The sequence below is a fragment of the Mustela nivalis genome (genome assembly GCF_964662115.1).
Source record: "Mustela nivalis genome assembly, chromosome: 6".
Taxonomy (NCBI): Eukaryota; Metazoa; Chordata; class Mammalia; order Carnivora; family Mustelidae; genus Mustela; species Mustela nivalis.
In genome coordinates this window covers 140226109-140246701 of record NC_139025.1, presented here as the reverse complement: position 1 = coordinate 140246701, position 20593 = coordinate 140226109, and the positions used below count along the sequence as shown (strand labels likewise).

Here is a 20593-nt window from a genome sequence, read left to right as displayed (position 1 = left end):
GCTCCTCACTCAGAGAGGAGTCTGCTTGAAAGATTCTCTCCCTCTGCCCCTTCCCCGACTCAAGCCTTCTCTCTAAATAAATCTTAAAACAAAACAAAACAAACAAACAAATCCAAAAACAAAACAAAACAAAATACAAACCAACCCCCCCCATTGGTAGATTTCCATCTAGATAGAGTATCTTCTTCCAGTGCTCTTTTCTGTAGGGGACTCTGTGTAAAGCTGAATCTGAAGAGTTCTCCCCCCCCATTTTATTTTATTTCTTTTCAGTGTTCCAAAATTCATTGTTTATGCACCACACCCCATGCTCTGTGCAATACGTGCCCTCCTTAATACCCACCACCCATCCCCATCCCCATACCCCCACCCTCCTGCCCTCCAAAACCTTCAGTTTGTTTCTCAGAGTTCACAGTCTCTCATGGTATGCTTCCCCCTCTGATATCCCCTTTAAGGACACAAGGAGTGATATGATTATGTCATTTTTTAATGCCTGAGGCCCTTAAACAAATTGAAATCAATAAGATGTTATAAAATAGTGCAAATATACAAACAAAACAAAGAATAAAATCCAAGTAAACTGGCAAGTCAAGAGATACTATCAGACTACATTAAAAAGAAAAATCCAGCCATATACTATTTATAAAACATATACTTAAAGCATTAAGTACATAGTAAGGTTGAAAGTAAATGTAGAGATCTAGACCTACTGAGAAAACACTAGCTGTAAGAAAGGTATAACTATGTTAAAGTAAGATGAAATAGACTTAAAATTGGAAGTCTCACTGAAAACAGAGAAGATCAATATATATTGAAAAATTCATCAAGAAGGTAAAATAATTCTAAATATGTATGAGCCTAATGGTATGTAGTCTCAAAATATATAAAATAGCATGTATTATATTAATAAAATGTTGAAAGAAATTGACAAACCTGCTTCTAGGTAAGATGAAGTAACTGATAGAAGACTAAATAACCCACTGACATCAACCAGAACAACAAGATAAAATACAACAAAAGACACTGGAAAGTTCCTGCAGGAAAAAGGACTTGAGTTGCCAAGACTCTAGAGGGGTGAGAACCTGACAGATGTGAATTGGTCTTCTGCAACTGTTTTTTCCCTTGTAGCCCTTTACAGAATCTGTAAAGGGAGATGAAGGATCTGTGTATAGGGAGATGAAGAATCTAACCTTTGTATGGGCAATGGATTGCTGCTAATAAATAGCTCTTGTCCTGGGAGCTGAACACTGAAAACTCCAGGGGTTGATAAACTAGTGAGAAGGGAGGAGCAGAACTGAGGTGGTCACTCTGAGGCTGTGTTCAGTAATATTCTGTAACTCCCTAGATTCACAAATTGGGTTTCCTAGGTCCCATTTTCCTACACTCTAGATCCCCTGATATGCTTTCTATTTACCTTGTACACACAGACTACTGAATGTGTGCTTTGCTAAAATAATTGGAAGTATTCACTGTATTATGTTCTCATTTATAAAAGAAAATCATCAGAGGGTCAGTGATCTGCATTGCCGTAAAATATGTTTTATTCAAATACATGTATGCTTGTAGCTTTCACTGTCTTTTAAAGGTAATAATGAAATGAAAATAATGAACATAAGATTGCCAAAGTGAACATAAAACTGATGTCAATAATTCATATTTAGAAAAGGAACACTGGTGAATACTAACCAAGGATCAGTACATAAAGAATAATCCAGTTTGCTTTGAATAACAGTAAGGCATTTAGGTATAAAGGAAAGATGGTAAAAGCCCCTTCCCTCAGTCCCCACCTTGCCCACCCAGACTGGCCAGGACCAATTATGGTGTTGTTCATCCAATAATTTAGAAATGCATGACTGGATGACTCTACCAACTCCCAAGTAAATCTGCTACATCAAATAAAAATGGTCATTTCTCCATGGAAAGAAATACCAGTCTTTAGAATCTGATTCAGCAATATTAATTACTGTGATACTATAATTTTATTTCCATTTCAAATCAACCCCTTCTCTAGAGGGGAAAATATACAAATTGCCAAATATTCTTTTTGTATTAATAAATTAAATATTAAAAGCCTGAACTTTTAAGACATATAGACACACAAATAAGCTTTTTTTGGCAAGGTTAAAAAGAGCTTGCTTCAAAAAGCCAATTTTAGGGCGCCTGGGTGGCTCAGTGGGTTAAGCCGCTGCCTTCGGCTCAGGTCATGATCTCAGGATCCTGGGATCCAGTCCCGCATCAGGCTCTGTGCTCAGCGGGGAGCCTGCTTCCTCCTCTCTCTCTGCCTTCCTTTCTGCCTACTTGTGATCTCTCTCTGTCGGATAAATAAATAAAATCTTTAATAAAAAAAAGCCAATTTTAGCTTTTAAACTAATTACACTGAAATGAAAAAAAGGAAAAAAAGCTCCTTAAAAAGTATCATCACCAACTTCTAAAATCAAGTATTTCAAAGTGGAGCTCTTTTTTTTAATGGGTTCTCAACTTAAAGTTTAGCAATTTGACCCATATTAAATAACCAATTAAACACAAAGCTGAGCGGCACCTGATTGGTTCAGTCGGTTTAAGCATCTGCCTTGGGCTCAGATCATGATTCTAGGATCCTAGGATTGAGTCCCATATCCAGCTCCTTGCCCAGCAGGGAGCCAGCTTACTTTTCCCTATGTGTGCTATTTCCCCAGCTTATATGCACACTTTTGTGGTCTCTACTCTCTCACTCTTTCTCTGACAAATAAACAAAATCTTTAAAAATAAATAAATAAATAAATAAATAATGAATTGTTATTGGAAATTTGTGTTTTGTACATAGTTCTCAATTTCTAAAAGGAAATATTTTAAAAAATCAAATTCTTTTATAATATTCTATAATGAAACATACTCTTACCTTCAAAATAAAACCTGAACTAAAATGTTAGTGCTACATCCAGTTATCATTAAATTTCATATATTAAATCTCCAAATCTCATTGCTTCTGTCCAGGCAAGGGCTAGACAAGCTGTATCTCCAATTGCTATTACTCCCAAATCTGATTCCATGATCCCCACCAACCTCCTAGCTAGACACTCTACATTTTTTTTTTTTTTTTGAGAGGGAGCGGCTTGCATTCATATAAGCAAGCAGGTTGGGGAGAGGGGTTTAGCAAAGGGAAAGGGAGACAGAGACTCCTAAGAAGGCTCCATACCAAGCATGGAACCAACTGCAGAACCCTGAGATCATGACCTGAGCCAAATCCAGTCAGACACCCAAATGAGTCACCCAGTCCCCCCATTTCTAATCAGCCTACATTGTTGTTAACCTGGACTTCAAGATCTGTAATTCCGCTCAAATTTTCACCTCTGCTAGAAAACAGGGTGCCCCCATCTCTTAAACAATCTTCCCAGGTTTAAGGGCACCTTCTGTGACAGCAACCTCAGGAATACTCTTACCATCACAATCACTTCTGGGAGGTGGGGGGGGGGAGTAAAATCATACTGAGTTTTGTTTAAGTATAAGCCTCTTCTATTCTATATTATTTTTTTTAGAGAAAGAACTTCATGCATTTTTATATCCCCAATATCTAGTTACTATTTGGAATAGAATTCAATATAGTCCATTCAGAAAATATTTACTGAGTATCCAATATACTCGACACCTTTCTAGGTTCTAGTGAAAAATCTCTACATCTCTACGACTGATCTCACGGAGCTTGCATTCTAGTTGGGGAAGCCTACATCACACAATGAATGAGGAATATGTAATATACAGCAGTTATATAAAGACCTTAATAAAAAAAAGAGAGTGAGAGAGAGAGAGAGAAAGCAAGGAAGTAAGTACTATCATATGGGATTAAGATTTGAGAAAGACGTAATGAGATGATGACAATAACAGCAACTGCAACAGCAGTATTTATCATATGCTAACCAATATCCTAACTGCTTTAGATGCAGTTAGGAAAAGCAACAAAGGCAAGCCAACAATAATCTCATTATTATCCTCAAAAGGAAACTGAAAGACTAAGAAGGTACCTACCAAGGTCACATAGCAAAGTCAGTCAAGTTGTCTAACCGAGGCATGCTTTTAACAGTTACGCACAACCACAGTTCAGCTCACTTATTTTTTTAAGGTTTTATATATTTATTTGTGAGAGAGCGAGCGAGTACGAGCAGGGGGAGAGGAAGAAGGAGAGGATGAAGCAGACTCCTTGCTGAGCAGGGAGCCCAACTCTGCTGGAGCTCAATCCCAGGACTCTGAGAACATGACCTGAGCCCTGAACCAAAGGCAGATGGCAAACCAACCGAGCCACTCATGTCATGAGATACCATGACAACAGGTGAGTGCTTGCTGTGAACAAAAATGATAAACACTGACAACTTCTCAAACTTATTCTTAAAATAAGTTTTAAGTTTCTATAGGATAATTACCAGAGCAGAAATTACACAAGACAATATCACAAAATCACATGGATACATCTTGTAAAGAAGTAATCTGAAACAAATAAAAACAGTGTAGACACTATCATTCCAATAATAGTTGAATGTCAAATATCACAGTTTATATTGTGAAACAAGTTACTACAACTTCCAATTTTCCATATTAACAAGAAGGGTTAAATGAAATGACTGATTCAAACTCCTCTTTTCAAATATCTCAACTACATTTTACAAAGCAAATAGATAACACTTAATAGAATTGCTGATGATAACTGAAGACCTGAATGACCCAAGAATAACCACTCCCTAATGCCTTCTCCTGTTATACTAGCTTGTTAATTATGTGCTTAATCAGTGAATGCCAACAAATTAGAAAGCAAAATGAAACAAAGTGCTCCTGACAGGGTATCAACATTCCCTGTATCAAGTCTTAAGGGCCTAAAATTCTAAGCATCTCCTCAAGTCTTGATAAAAAAAAAAACCTCAACCTAATTATGAAGAAAATTTCTACTTTATGTTTGAACTTACCAAATTTCACTGGATACCTCTGCCCTGAGTATAATGCAGTGTGAAAGAAAAGAGGTTTGTATATGCATACAGCTTTTAAAATCAATCCCGATTAAGGGGAAAATTAAACAGGCAATAACCAAAAATAAGTCTATAAACACAATAAATGGTGCATATTTGCTCAAATATTAATTTCATTTTGTAATGACTGAACGTTAATAGTCTTCAGGACCTCCAGCATGGCCTGGTACAACCTGTTTTGCTGGTAAGCCTGTTTGGATTACAAAATGGGGAAGTGTTTTGAGATTCCAGGAGGACGGGGCTCCTGGGTGGTTCAATCAGTTAAGTGTCTGTCTTAGGCTCAAGTCATGATTCCAGGGTCCTAGGACGGAGCCCCACATAGGACTCCTTGCTCAGTAGGAAGGCTGTTTCTTCCTCTTTCTCTGCCTGTTGTTCCTTTGTTCCTCCTGCTTGTTGCTTTCTCTGTTAAAAAAAAAAAGGGGGGGGGAGTGATATGACTGGGTTTAATCACCAGCTACATTTGAGATAGGAAGAACTACCTGAGAAATGTTCTCTAGGTAGAATCTTCTTTCTCTTTGTAAAAAGATTTTATTTATTTATTTATTTATTTATTTGAGAGAGAGAGATAGAGTGTGCACGTGGGGGAGGAGGAGTGCGAGGGACAAGCTCAGATGCAGGGCTCAATCCCAGACCCTGAGATCATGACCTGAACCCAAAGCAAGAACTGGATTCCTCAGGCACTGAGCCACCCAGGCGCCTTTGGATTAATCTCTATCTTGAGGTTATATCTAGGATATTCTCCAGAGGTATATAATCAGGGCACTCAAACATCATAGAGTAATAGGAAAATAAGACACCAGCTTCCTCCTCATTGGCTAACTCCCTAACTTCTGATTTGATTCTGGGGGATAGGAAGGACACATTTGTTCTCACGCGAGTTTGAGTTTCCTGTTTTGTATTACTAACTAAATTCACATAATTGTGCAAGGATTGCTAGAAATTTTAATCTTGCAAATCTGAAATTCTATGCACAGGGAAGAACAACCCCGTGCCTTCCACCCCTCAGCCCTGGGAGCCATGGTTCCAATTTCTGTTTGTAGAAATTTGACTGCTTTATTTTTTATTTTATTTTTATTATTATTTTAAGATTTTATTCATTTATTTGACAGACAGAGATCACAAGTAGGCAGAGAGGAGGAAGCAGGCTCCCCGCCGAGCAGAAAGCCCAGAGTGGGGCTCGATCCCAGGACCCTGGGATCATGACCTGAGCCGAAGGCAAAGGCTTTAACCTACTGAGCCACCCAGGTGTCCCTATTGTATATTATTTTCAGCCACTTTAGAGATCTCATATAAGGGGACACAGAAAATCTGGTGTGTGTGTGAGTGTGTGTGTGTGTGTGTGTGTGAGAGAGAGAGAGAGAGAGAGAGACTGGCTTATTTTGTGGAACGCAATATCCTTAAGTTTCATTCATATTGTAACGTGTGACAGAATTTCCTTCTTTTTAAAGAATAATATTACATTTTCTTTACTCATTCACACCACATTCTCTCAGCCCATCCATCCATCCATGGGCTCCTGGGAATAGTGCCCTATGAACCTAGAAATGCAGAAACCCCTGATTTCAGTTTTCCGCAATACAGAAGTGGGATTACTGGATCATAGAGTATTTTTTAATTTTTGGAGGAAACTTCGCACCATGTTCCACAGCAGTTGCACTGTTTCACATTCCCAACCATCTGCGCTCCAATTTGTTCACGTCCCTCCACAGCCCTGCCCGCTACCAGAAGTCTTCATGACAGGAAGGGTAGGCTGATGCGGCAACCTTGGTCGTCGTCATCTTTGAAGAAATTGTCACAGTTTTCTATCAACCACCACCCTGATCAACGTGCATCAATACTGAAACGAGACCCTCCTCCCAGCTAAAAGATTACAGCTTGCTAAATGCACAGATGACGGTTAGCAGTTTTCAGCAAGAAAATATTTTTTAATTTGGGTGCCTGGGGGACTCCGTTGGCAAAGCAACGGCCTTCAGCTCGGGTCATGATCCCAGAGTCCTGGGATCGAGTCCCACATGGGGCTCCCCGATCCACGAGCAGTCCGCCTCTCCCTCTGTTCTTCTCCCCTCTCATGCTCTCTCTCACTCTCTCTCTCAAATAAATAAATAAAATAATAACAAAAAATATTTTTTAAACAAGGCTTTTTTATTTGATTTCCATAAAAAATATTAATTAATGAATTATGTGCTTTATGGTGACATTTGCATTATTGCGGTGGCCTGGAACTAAATCTGCCTTCCCTAGGGCCCTGATGGCACCACTTTCCCCCTCCTCCCTCCAGGCAGGCCCAAGAGTGGGAACAGCTCCCCCTGTTGTTAGCATCTGGGAGTCTCCCTCTGCTTTTTGCCTTGCTTTCTGCTTCCACAGATCCAAGAAACAGAGGGCAAGCATCTATCTGATACATTGGGCAATTCTCCTTTTGTGTATATACGAGCTAGGTATATTTTGCATATTATACAAATTGTGTGAACATCATTTCTTTCTCTCTTTAAAATTGTTTTAAAAATTGGCAGCTTTCTTTACTGTTCTATTACTCTCTGTTTCCGCCAAACTGACTAAAAGTGCCTTGTAAACTGCATGGGGGAGGTCTGTTTGCTTGCCATCTCTGAAAAACTTTTATTTTCGCTACATAAATTGAGAAATGTCTAAATATATAGCAAACAATAACTTAAAGAAAAGGGAAAAAGTTTTAAATGTTAACAAAGGGAGAAAAAATTGTAACTAAACTCTGCTAAGATAATCAAAATTTTATGAAGTTGGAATAGGAAATTGTTGTTTTAGGGTTTTCTTTTCCCCAGTTTTTCAAATCAAAATTTGTTCAGATACATATTAATTGACTTGTGCAGATGTCTCATACAAGCTTATGTGTATGAAAACAGCACACAAAAATGTTCATGCCAAAGAAAAACGTTCTTAAAAAAAATGTTGATTATTTTAAATGTTTGTATCCATGCCAAATTTTGATAATTGTTAAAGTAACTGGAGATCTTTAACTTAAATCTTTAACTTAATATTTTCTAGTTCTAGAGGGTCTGGTGAAAATAATACATCTGTAAGAATTATAGGAAATGACACTTTAATGGAAAAATACTATCTGAAAACTATAATGCTAAATCTACTTGAATAAAAGCAATTGTACTATCAATTAAATAACTATCTAACTATCTATCTAAATAATACCTAAACTAAAAAGAGATAAGTCAAAATAACTTTAAGGACAGAAAACACATGCAGATGTTATGCTGTGGCTGTGGGAATTCAGGACCGGCCTGCGGTGAGCTCAGTCAAATCCTTAGGGGGCTCTGGTGGTGTGGCCCAGCTGCCTGGGCCCTCAAGTCCTGGCTCTTCTCCTTCCTGGGGGTGCTGATGATCCAGGGGTTCTCTGACACTTCTGGGCCTCTGTGGGCAGCTGGTGGAGGAGCAGGAGTAAAAGGGCCACTTGGGAAAAGCTGGAAGTTGGACTCTGCTTTGGCCAACATTTGCCTGTTGTAATCACTTTCTTTCTTTAGCTCCTTGAGGCTTCTCTCGGTCAGCACAGCTGCCATCCAGCTTTCCTGAGCTCTCTTTGCATGGAAGAGGATCCCCTTTTGATAGTGTATGGCATTTTCCTCCAATTGTCTCCTGGTGTCTTCAGCGATGTCCTTGTAGAAGTCTCGAGTCTGAGACATGGCCTTGATGTTTCTACGTGTGCAGGAAAGATTCCACTTAATGTCTGCACACTGCTCTTCTGCCTCAGACCATTTTCTCTCAACGGGGCTGATGCAATCTTGATATAATTGAGGCAGAGTTTGAAGCTTCTGTTTCAGCTGCTGAATCTCCTCTTCAAGCTGTGAATTTTCACGCTGCAAAGAGGCCTCCTTGGCTTGAAGATCTGTTATTTGTGCCATAAGCTCCTCATTCATTTGCTTTCCTTCCTGCAATTGTCTGGCTAGTTCCTGCTTTTTCGCTTCAGCACTTTGAAGGGACACATTGGAATCAGCATCATCAGTGACACCCTTCAGATCACCCTCTGACCCGTGGATGGGGCCATCGTCATTTTCTGTTTCCCTCTTTTCCTCGACCTCACAGTTGACATGACCCAAATGATCTCCAAGGTGTGTGGGCCCGGGGAAGGTTTTCAGCAGGTTTTCACCCACGGGTACTAACTGGCTGACTTTCTCGTTCAGGGCCTGTTGGAATCCTGCGTTTGACTGTTCAAGCCTTTCTTTCTCCTGCTCCATTTCTTGGAGTCTCTGCTTCCATCTCGCAGTTTCTTGGGCGAGCCGTTCTGGACTCTGGAGATCAGGAGGGTTTTTAGTCACATCACCCAGTGTTTTCTCCCCAAGGTCTTCTCCCTTCTCTTCTGAGGCAATGAAGATGGGTCTGTGACCAGTCTCTTGAGATGATTTAGGAGGCTGGCCCTTCAGTAACTTTTTCAGAAAGTCAAGAGTATTCTGAAGAGACAGCCTACAGTGGTTTGTATTTACTGCTGATAAGCACGAGGATGTTAAGTTGGGAAGACTGGCCTCCGCCCCGGGCAGACCTCGGGCATCATCAGCTTGTGTCAGCGGTTCCATATTCTCACTGCCTTTTCCACAGACTTCAGCGTGGGCGAAACACCTTTTGCCTGACACCTTCACACTTCTCTAAAATGTGTTGTTTCTTCACTGGTAAAACCAGTATCACAGTTTATACCAGGATCTCCCAGGGAAATCCACGGAGACCTGAAACGTGTCTCCAGCTTTCAGAAATCACCAGCAGAGGACCACACAGGTGGTCTAGGACCAAGTGGAAAGTGGATCTATGGTAGGCAGGAGGCCATCCAGGGCTATGGAGAGATCCCCAGCTCTGCCTCCAAAGGCCAGTGTTCTCTGGGTCTCAACTGAAGGCTCAGAACCTTGGGAGGCGCTCTAGTGCTAAGGTAAACAGTTGCCTGACAACCAGAGCACAGCAGTTGCATTGGGGGATGGGGAGGCCAGCCAGCTTCTAGGAGACAGTTGCTCTAACTTTACCCTGAAATCAAAAGTGATCTCACTTCTACAGGCATGGGGGGAGGTGGAAAGACTGATTGTAGCCAGATGTCCAGCCACTGAAGGCCCACATGACCCGACAGGAAACCTACGGGTCAAAGCAGGGCCAGACCTTGACCATTCTCTCAGGACCCCCACCTGTAAGTGAGGCTCATTCTCCTGATTTAAAGCTTCCTTCTGCTTCAGAGAAGCCTGGCCCTGTCCTCCAAGGTCTCAGGGATCTGTCTCTTTTGAGGTCCCCTCAGCCACTCTGGGCAGGCAGCTTCCCAGGAGTGAAAGGGTCTCCCCAAAGGTATTAATTAAGACAATGGATTCTAGTTCTAGCAAGTCAGAAGAAATCAGCTGGAGCTGGCAGAGTCTCATGAATTCATGAATTTTCTGTGGAGCCAGCATGTCCAAGAATATTTGGAAGGGATTAACTCTGTTCTAGGGGTGACTGCAGTGGTCCATGTGGTTCTCCATCTTTAGCCCATCACCCCCGAGATGGCCCCCAGGAGGGTCCCTGGTCCACAAAGTCATTTCCAGAAGCAGACCTGTGGGGAGAGGGCAGGTCCTTTTTTGGGCTCACCTTTTATTTCATTAAACCCTGTCTCATTCCCCAGGCATCTCTCTGGCAGACACAGCTCAGAACCCGTGAGCTAAAATGTTCATTCTTAGAAAGGGTTAATAATTATGGTGACTAACATAACACAATAGAAAAAGAAGAAAAGAAAGGTTAATAAAACTGACATAATCTCAGTGATCAAGGGAAAGAAAGACACGAAGTAACAATATAAGGAATGGAAGACAAAATATAAAAGAGGATATGAGCAATATGAAGAAAATTAGAGCATATGCACGTTGAATATCCATAATATTAACAATTTAAATAAAATAGAGAATTTCTTGAAAAACCCAACTTACCCAACTGGCAGAAAAAGTAGAAGAGTAGGAATCAGTCTATCTCTTACAGAAATTAAATATTTACTTTAAAAAACTCTCACACAGTAAACTCCAAGGACAAACAGATTTACTGGTAAACTTTTCCAAGTGTTCAAAGAAGAAATATATTACTATTACACAAACTTCTCCAGAGAACAAGAAACAAGACTTCCCAACTCATTTTCTAAGGCCAGCATAACTTGTCATAACCTAAGAATGACATTACAAGAAAAAAAAATTTCAGACTAAACTCACTCACACACACACACACATACTTGCAAAAATAAAAAATGGGGTAAGAACAATCAAATCAAGTGATATATATAAAGGTGTATTTCAAGAAATACATTTTTAAAGCATTCAAATGCTTTAACATTGGAAAATCAACCAACATAGGATACTACATTAAAGAAAAAAGGGGAGAAAAATACCATAGAATCATCTACATAAACTCAGAAAAAGCTTTTGATAAAATTCAATACTCATTCAGGATAAAAACAGTGGCATTAGAAATAGCAGAAAACTTTTCTATTCTGATAAAAGGGATCTTTTAGAAAAACTCTCAGTAAAAACCATAATCAATGATCACATATTGAATGTGTTTTCCTAAAGTTGAGAATGAGACAAAGGATGCCCACTACCTTCACATTTATTCATTATTCTAGAGGTCCTAGCTAGTGCAATGAAACAATGTAATAAAGGATTTCAAAAAGAGTAAATCACTGTTCACAGACAACACAACTGTTTACATAGGAAATCCAAAATAGTGTACAACTCATACTATTAGAAATAAGTAAATTTTGAAAGTGAATTTTGCAAGATTGCTAGACACAAAGTCAACATTAAAAAAATAAACTACGCTTTTATAGGCTTAGCAACAAGCATTGAGAATAATGAAATCTGGGGAAAAACATAATGACACTAAAAAAAATCCAATACCTAAAAATAAACAAAATAAAAAATGTTTAGACCTGTACATTAATGAAAAACAAATGTAAGGTAACCATATCTATTTATGGATTACAAGACTTAATACAGTAAAGATTTCAGTTCTCCTAAATCAATCCATACATCTGAATTCCAGTAAGTTTATTTTGTTGATTCTCTTAAGTGAATATTTTTTTTAAAGATTTTATTTATTTATTTGACAGAGAGAGATCACAAGTAGGCAGAGAGGCAGGCAGAGAGAGAGAGAGAGAAGGAAGCAGGCTACCTGCTGAGCAGAGAGCCCGATGCGGGACTCGATCCCAGGACCCTGAGATCATGACCTGAGCCGAAGGCAGCGGCCTAACCCACTGAGCCACCCCGGCGCCCATCTCTTAAGTGAATATTGACACTTGGTTTCACTTGGAGAGAAAAATGACAAGAACAACCACTCAGTCATGCAGAATACCATGGTAGAGAATTTCTACTACCAAATATTAAACTACAGTAATTAAAATAGTACAGAATTGAGCAAGGATATAAAATACACAAATGGAACAAAACAGAGTTCAGAAACAGCCCCACATGTGTATGATTCCTTGATTCACAGCAAAGGCAACCCCTGTCATGCAATGGAGGAGGATGGTTCTTAAAACAAACTGTACTGGGTGAACTGAGTATTTATCAGGAAAATAAATCTTAACCCCAACACCTCAAACCATACACAAAACTAAATTCAAAATGGATAACAGATCTAAAACATGAAAGGTAAAAAGCAGAAGAAAGCATAAAAACAATCTTTATGGACTTATGATAGGTAAGTATTTCTCCAACACAACACAGAGCAAAAGCCATAAAGGAAAAAAAAAAAAAAAAAAGAGAGAGAAACTGGACAACATTAAAAAAAAAAAAAAAGGATTGAAAAAGTGAAAAGGCAAGCCATGATATGAGGGAAGTTATTTGAAATGCACACAATGAACAAAACACTGAGAATATATTATATACAGAATGTATACTAATAATTACTAAGAAAAAAGCATTCAAGGAGACTGCCTAAGAAAAGGTAGTGAGGTACGACTTAACAGGTAAGTCATAAAAGAAGGTATCTAAAAAGCCAGGAAAGTTATGAAAAGGTGATCAACTTCATCACACATCACAGAATCTTAAAATTAAAATGTTACTTTTGCTCACCCACCAGAACAGCTAAAATGAAAGGGATAAAAACTAGTAATGGTGAATATTTAGAGCAGCTGAGCAGCTGGAACTTTCACACCCTGTTAGCAGAGCAAAAATTATAAATCAGTACAACCACTTTAGAAAACTATTGTTATTAAAGCTATCACAGGTATATTCTCTGACTTAGCAACTGTACCCCTCGACATATACCCAAGCATTCATAGGTACCAAAGACACACATGGGAGTATTCAAAATAGCACTCTTTATAATAGTCTCAAAGTAGAAAACAACCCAAAATTCTATTTACAGTAGAAAAAATAAGTGTACACATTGTGTTCTATCCACTCAATGGGATATCATACATCAATGAAAACATATATGAATATGTAGATTTATAAAATACATCTACATATATACCCACATGCAACACTAACATTAATTTCACAAACATAATGTTGCCCAAACGAACACATGCTGTTCACATAAATTCAAAACCAGGGGTAATTAACCTATGTGTTAGAAAGTTCAGTGAATGATTTTCCTTCCCTGGGGCAGGGAGATAATGCCTGGGAGACAAGACAGAGAGTTTCTGGGGTGGTGCACTGGGATATGCTGGTTACGTGGCCATGTACTTTTGCAATAACTCTCTTAGCCACACTTAGGATTTGTGTGCTTTTCTTTGATGTTATACTTTAATACAAAATTTACTTTTTAAATAGAAACACATTATGCCAAGAAGGACCAACACAAGGTTTCACTAGAAGCTCCCAAATGGAAGTCAAGTGAAAGCTTCCAAGTAGAATTGAAGTGAGGTGAAGCAGCTCTTAAGTGCATGGTAGTGTCAACCCCAAGAGTTTTAACTCACTCTTCTAATGACTTGAAGTGTGATTTTATCTTAGTAGCTCCAAAAATCCATCATTGAAAACTCTATTCGCTATTACCTCCTTCAGTACTGCTCGCTAAACAACCCCAGAGGTTGGTAGTTCCTTCCATAAACCCTCCCAGCACCTAAGCTTAGCATCTATCTGCCACATAGTTAAATTTCTTCTGTAGGCTATATGTTTTGAATGAGTCTCCAGTGCTTAACAGTCTCTCTCTGATATGGTAAATATTCAAATTTGGATGAATAAGTGACACATATTCTCTTCAGCACAGAAACCTTTTTCCCCCATTTTAATGCAAGAATAATGAAACTTTTGACTCAAAATCCACAAGTTAAAAGTGACAAATTACGTCTGTGCCTAATCAAACCTGAAAACCAAATTGTCTAACTACCTCCACAGTATGGTTTCTGCATTCTTTGCCAAAATCTCCTGAGAAGAAATTCAGACACCCTTACCCTTGCCCCATCTGGCAGCTTAGTAAGAAAATGACTTAGGTAAACTCAACATATTAATTATTAATTCAGGCTAATTCTAGTTGCTGAGTATAGTGGCAAGCTTCATCTTTTAATAATATCATTTCCTTAGGTTAAAAAGCTCCATTACACAGTCACTTACATATGCCTAGCTCCTTTTTCTCTCTAAAGTTGGGATGTCTTTTCCACTGGTAGATCCAGTGTATCTATGCTGAATTTAAACATGACTCTCTATGGGATAATGAGAGTTCAGGGAATGTTACGTCCTTTGCCAGTTCTCTGCTTTTATGTTATTCCCCGAATAAACCCTATTTTACATTAGTATTGCATGTATTCGTGAAGCAGGTCCCCCATGTTCCCTCTATGTGACATAGTCCTCAGATTTATGAAGGGACATTTACTTGCAAGCTTGCTTAGAATCATGATGGACTAGTTATTTTATCACTCTCCCCTGTTTTATCAACCTTCATAAAGAATCATACTGTGTGAGCCCTACATTTTATCAGAAGAATTTTCATGAGATGAAACAGGAGTTCTCTTCATTTAGGTCCAGTGACAACTCTAATCACTTCCACTAACTTCTCTATCAGCTATTCAGCTGAGTTTTGTCTCCAATTATATCCATATTACCAGATGAATTACTACTCAGACTCTGCAGATTTTATCTTTAGTGCTGTTCTGTTCCTGGTAAGCTTCCAGAAACCAGCTTTTCTGGAAACTTCTCCTGAGAGGTAAACTTTCCAGAGCAGAATCTACCCCTCCTGCATATGCTGTGACTACTAGATTATTTACAATATTCTATGAAACTATTTTTCCTTCTTTCCTGTAAACCAAGAGCATGGCAAACTTCTTAAAAGGCCAGGAGTAATGATTTTAGGCCTATGGGCAACTACTCAATTATGCTGTTACAATGTGAAATCAGGCACAGACAATATGTAAACAAATGCACATGGCAGTTTTCTAACAATGATTTGTTTGTAAAATGAGCCAGCTTGCCCATGAACCACAGTTTGCCAATACCTGCTCTAAACTCTTACAATTTCTGGTCTTCATATATCAGTACTATAATTATCTTGAACTTATAAGGGTTTATTGACACTGGTGCTAAAAATTAAGTTCAATATATTTTATCAATTAAAACTGAGATCAATATAATAACTGTTCTGGGAATATTTGTGATAATATGAGTTATAAAAAAATTCTCTTTATTTGTTGGTTAACCAGAAAATTTAAGTGACTAAAGCACATTCACTGATAACCATAGTTAACTTAGGTATTCCCTAATTATGAAAATAGCGGTGATAATTTATAATAATAATTAACCTATTAAAAACAAACATAATCAAATGAACAAAAGACTAAGTATATTACAATAAATCTACACAATGGACAGTAACGGTGGGACTACAGTGATCTCTTCTTTTCCCCTATATTTTCTAGAACCAACATCTATGATTTTTGCAATAAGAAAAAGTTTCTTTAAAGCACACGATGACAAGCTAAAAGTGTTTAAATTTTTTATTTAGTTTGAAAACAAAAATAGACTTGGAATTAAATTTAAGAAAAATTCAACCATTCTATCCTATGCTCCTCTTTAAAAAAAAATATTTACATCAAGAATAAATAAGTCAAAATTTTCATTTACCTGTCGATTCCTCTCATCCATTATGCGTGTGATTTGAATTTTCTTCCGCCCCATTTTCAATCACCTTTCCTTCCTTATATTCCAAACATTTAATTCAAAATGTATTTTCTTCAATACCCTAATGCATCATACACAGCTTCTATTATTTCAGCTTCTGGTGCAAAGGCTACAGCTGAAATTTTCTAGAAGATCTAAAAGAAAACACAAATTGGAAAATTTAAGTTCTCTAAGTTTGTAAATCATGGAACTGTTATACAAATTTCAAACTTACCTCTACCCTGCACATAGGCATATATTAGTTGAAATTCCTGGTTACATTTTGGTAGTTAAGAAGAAGCTTTGTTAACTTCACCCCTAAGAAATCCCTGGAATCTTTTTGTGCCTCTAGCTCTGGCTGAAAATAAGCTTTGAGTTTTTCTCAATGCATATAGTAAAATCAACAAGAGCCAATACTTATTGGGATTTTTCAATGTGCCAAGAATTTTTCCATGTACCTGATATATCTTAACTCATTCAATCCAAACAGCATCTTTTTGGTTTAATTATCGTCACCATTTTATAAATAAGGATACTGAGGCAGAGAGATCCTAAATAAATATGTTCAAGGTAACACACACAGTAAAGGGCAGGGCTTGGAATATGAACTGAGGGACTCTGGCTCCAGAATTTCTCTGCTTGGAAAATATCCTTGGAAATATCCTTGGAAAGTTTCTGATGTCCTCCATGTCAAAGGATGAACTAATAATCTGGGTAGCCCCAATCTGCCCTTACAAATGATTCTTGCAAACTGCCCTTGCTATCACCCAAATTACTGTCAATCCATAAAGGCACCCTATGATTTCATAATAATGTCCACTTATTAAATGAAATATTGTTCCTTTTAGCCATTTAATAAAATTCTCCTAATTTATCAAGATTCAGTTCACCTGGATAGAGTAAACTATAGCACCTTATGCTCTGTGGCTATTTGTATAATAAATTCTAAGTCAGTATTCCTGAGACCATGAATCCTTCAAGAACAGGATTTTTTTTTTATTATTATTCCATTTATCTCTGTAATTCAATGACTGGCAATGATATCATCTGTCATGTTCCGAATGACAGTTGTGTCAAAGACCTAGTGTTTTCAAAACTTACATAATAAAATATTTACAAGGGAATAAAACACAAATACTAAAATACAATAATAAATTCTCAGGGGAATTTTATTCAAGTATTTCTAATATTGTGCATATACAGCCATAAAATTTTAAAAGTACTGTGCAAATCCATGCTTGATTAAATCTGGCTTTTGCTCAAAAGCAGTGAATTTTTCATTTCTTAACACTACCATCATAACTATAAGCATAGCATGTCTTACATATCTTCCCTTGTATTCTTTCATTTCTTCATTCATACAAACATTAACTGAACATCTATTAACAATTGATAACCTATTAACTGATCACCAACTTGCAAAAGTATTCTACTTCCAAACACTGAAGTAGGCACATAGAGTAAAATATTTAAAAAGAAAAAAGGCATGATTTCTGATCTCACTGAGTTCATAGTTTAGAGGGGAAAACAGACATTAATCAAACTACCATATAAATGAGTTCAGAAATTAATATTAGGATGTTAGTTTATTTGACCTAAATTCACAAGTTAGGTAAGGCTTCCTTTGGAATGTGCCTCAAACCTGAGTATGAAGGTATACATTCTAAGCAGAGAGAATACCATGTGCACGGAAGCAGGAAACATTAGAAAAACTGAAGGATGGCTAGTCAACTGGTGGGAACCAAACAAACAACTGTGCTGTAGAATGTTTTTGCTTCCTCATGAGACTGCACTATAAACCAATAAAAGTCAGTTTATTCAAATCATGTTCCTTAACAGATCACACTGTATTCAATTCCCATTATAAAAATTTGAACTCTAGTAGACAAGATAAATATTCGTGCATTTCAATTCTAATGCCTCTAATGCCTCTAAGGTGTATGCACTCTGCTCTCCTTTAGAATCTGAAAAATTCTGAATTCTATTAGACCATATCTAAGCATTTTGCTTTTGACAATAGTTGAATAGGTTACTTCAACCTTCTCTCTTAAAATTTATTTATTTCAGAGGGAGGCTGAGAGAACATAAGCAAGCACAAATGGTGGGGGGTCAAGGAGATTCCGACCTGAGCGCGAAGCCTGACAGAGTGCTCAATCCCACAAACAATGAGATCACAACCTGAGCCAAAAGTAAGTCAGATGCTTAACTGACTAAGTCACCCAGGAGCCCCAAACCAACCTTCTAATAATGAGAAAACAACAAGAAAAGTAATCTGTTCAAAACCACTGGAGAACTTCCAAGACAGAATTGAAGGGCTGAGATCTGGAAGAAACGGATGAGAACGCACTTCAGAATAATTCTCCCCCTAGTCATTAGTAGATTCTTAAAATATTGCCTGAGCCCCATGTCAGGTTCTCTGCTAAGCAGGGAATCTGCTTCTCCCTCTTCCTCTCCATGTAACCCCCACCCACTCGTGCTCTCTCTCTCACTTTTTCTCAAATAAATAAGAGTGTGTGTGTGTGTGTGTGTGTGTGTGTGTCTGTGTCTGTTTATTTTTAGACCCAAAAACGTTGGCTGAGAGGCTGAGAAGCTAAACAGAGCTTTCAACAGATCTTCAGTAGGACACAAAAATAGATGCAAGGTCTGCCAAGGAATAGCCCAGCTCCAGTAAACACACCGGGAGTAGGGAGGGAATCCAAAATACTATACCCTAGGTATATACGTAAATTAGAAATAGACCAGACCAACAAGGAGGAAAGTATAGCTTCATATCATCTCAATCCCTGATTAGGTTAAGGAATCTGGGCTACCTAGTGTTATAAGCCTAGCTCCTGTAAAGATTTTAGCAAAAGTATATCTTACCAGCAAAACTTAACATCTTCTAGAAATTTAAATGATCTTATCATTATTATACAAAATGTCTAAAAATGAAAAATTACCAGTCAAGACCTGACTTGAAAACTCTGATTTTAAAATGGCAAGAAATCAGACCTATAGTAGATCCAAGTAATGGTGTTATCAGAAAAGAACTTTAAAATATGTGAATGTGTTCAAAGAATTAATAACGACTATTAGCAGATAATGCTAAAAGTATGGAAAACAACTGAAAAATACAATTCTGAAAACAGAAAATTAAAAAATAAATCATAATAGGTTAGAATACAGCCGAACAATCAATGATCCAGAAGCTAAGAATGAGGAAAATACTCATACTGATGCCCAAAAAGACATAAATTGGGAAATACAAACAGAGTGTGAAAAACTTATGACACATGGATCCAAAATACATGTAACTGCAGTCCTTGAAAGAAAAGAGAGAAATGTTTAAAGACATATAGTTGAAAACTTTTTAAAAACTTACCAGTGACATCATGCCACAGAACCCAGATCTACAAACTCCCAAGCAAAACAAATCCAAAGAAAACCACTACAAAAAACATATCAAAGTAAAAAGGGTGGATGGAGGGAAAGAGAGAGACTCACGCAAAGAGACACAGCCACAGACAGAGAGATCTTAAAAGTAGTCAAAAAAGGAAAGATTTACAGTGGACTTTTTCACAGTAGTAATGGAAGTCAGAAGACATGGAATGATATTCTCAAAGTGCCAAGAGTGGGAGAAATGCCAAACTAGAATAGTCTATCTGGCAAGTAATACTCCTGAAGGGGGTGGGGGGGGGGCAAAACACAGACATCTGTAATCAAATAGAAACAAAGAATTTAACACCAAAAACAATGAAGGGGCTTCTTCAAGTAGAAAGAAAAAAGGATGTTTTCTTTGCAGAAATGTCTGTTCATGTCTTCTGCCCATTTCTTGATTGGATTATTTGTTCTTAGGGTGTTGAGTTTGCTAAGTTCTTTATAGATTTTGGACACTAGCCCTTTATCTCATATGCCATTTGCAAATATCTTCTCCCATTCTGTCAGTTGTCTTTTGGTTTTGTTAACTGTTTCCTTTGCTGTATAAAAGCTTTGGATCTTGATAAATATTCCAATAGTTCATTTTTGCCCTTGCTTCCCTTGCCTATGGCAATGGAAGATGTTGCTGTGGCTGAGGTCCAAGAGGTTGCTGCCTGAGTTCTCCTCAAGGATTTTGATGGATTCCTTTCTCACATTGAGGTCCTTCGTCTATTTGGAGTTTATTTTTGTGTGTGGTGTAAGGAAATGGTCCAATTTCATTTTTATGCATGTGGCTGTCCAATTTTCCCAACACCATTTATTGAAGAGGCTGTCTTTTTTCCATTGGACATTCTTTCCTGCTCTATCAAAGATTAGTTGACCATAGAGTTGAGGGTCTATTTCTGGGCTTTCTATTCTATCCCATTGATCTATGTGTGTGTTTTTGTGCCAGTACCATGCTGTCTTGATGATGACAGCGTTGTAATAGAGTTTGAAGTCCGGAATTGTGATGCCACCAACTCTAGCTTTCTTTTTCAATATTCCTTTGTGTATTGGAGGTCTTTTCTTGTTCCATGTAAATTATAGGATTCTTTGTTACATTTCTTTGAAAAAGATGGATGGTACTTTGATAGGAATTGCATT

The 20593-nt window shown here is 37.9% G+C and overlaps 2 protein-coding genes across 3 annotated transcripts in view; both read right to left on the bottom strand.

Moving 5' to 3' along the window:
* LOC309867644 (myocyte-specific enhancer factor 2A-like) overlaps positions 1–16072 on the bottom strand; it is a gene marked incomplete at both ends in the record, with an annotated part of 98858 nt that extends 82786 nt beyond the window's left edge. Inside the window, 1 exon segment of the mRNA XM_082736703.1 lies at positions 16019–16072. Within this exon segment, the coding sequence (XP_082592829.1) occupies positions 16019–16072 (54 nt within the window).
* The window catches only part of LOC309867653 (melanoma inhibitory activity protein 2-like), a 525646-nt gene that overhangs the window by 417211 nt on the left and 87842 nt on the right, over positions 1–20593 (bottom strand). The window lies entirely within an intron of this gene.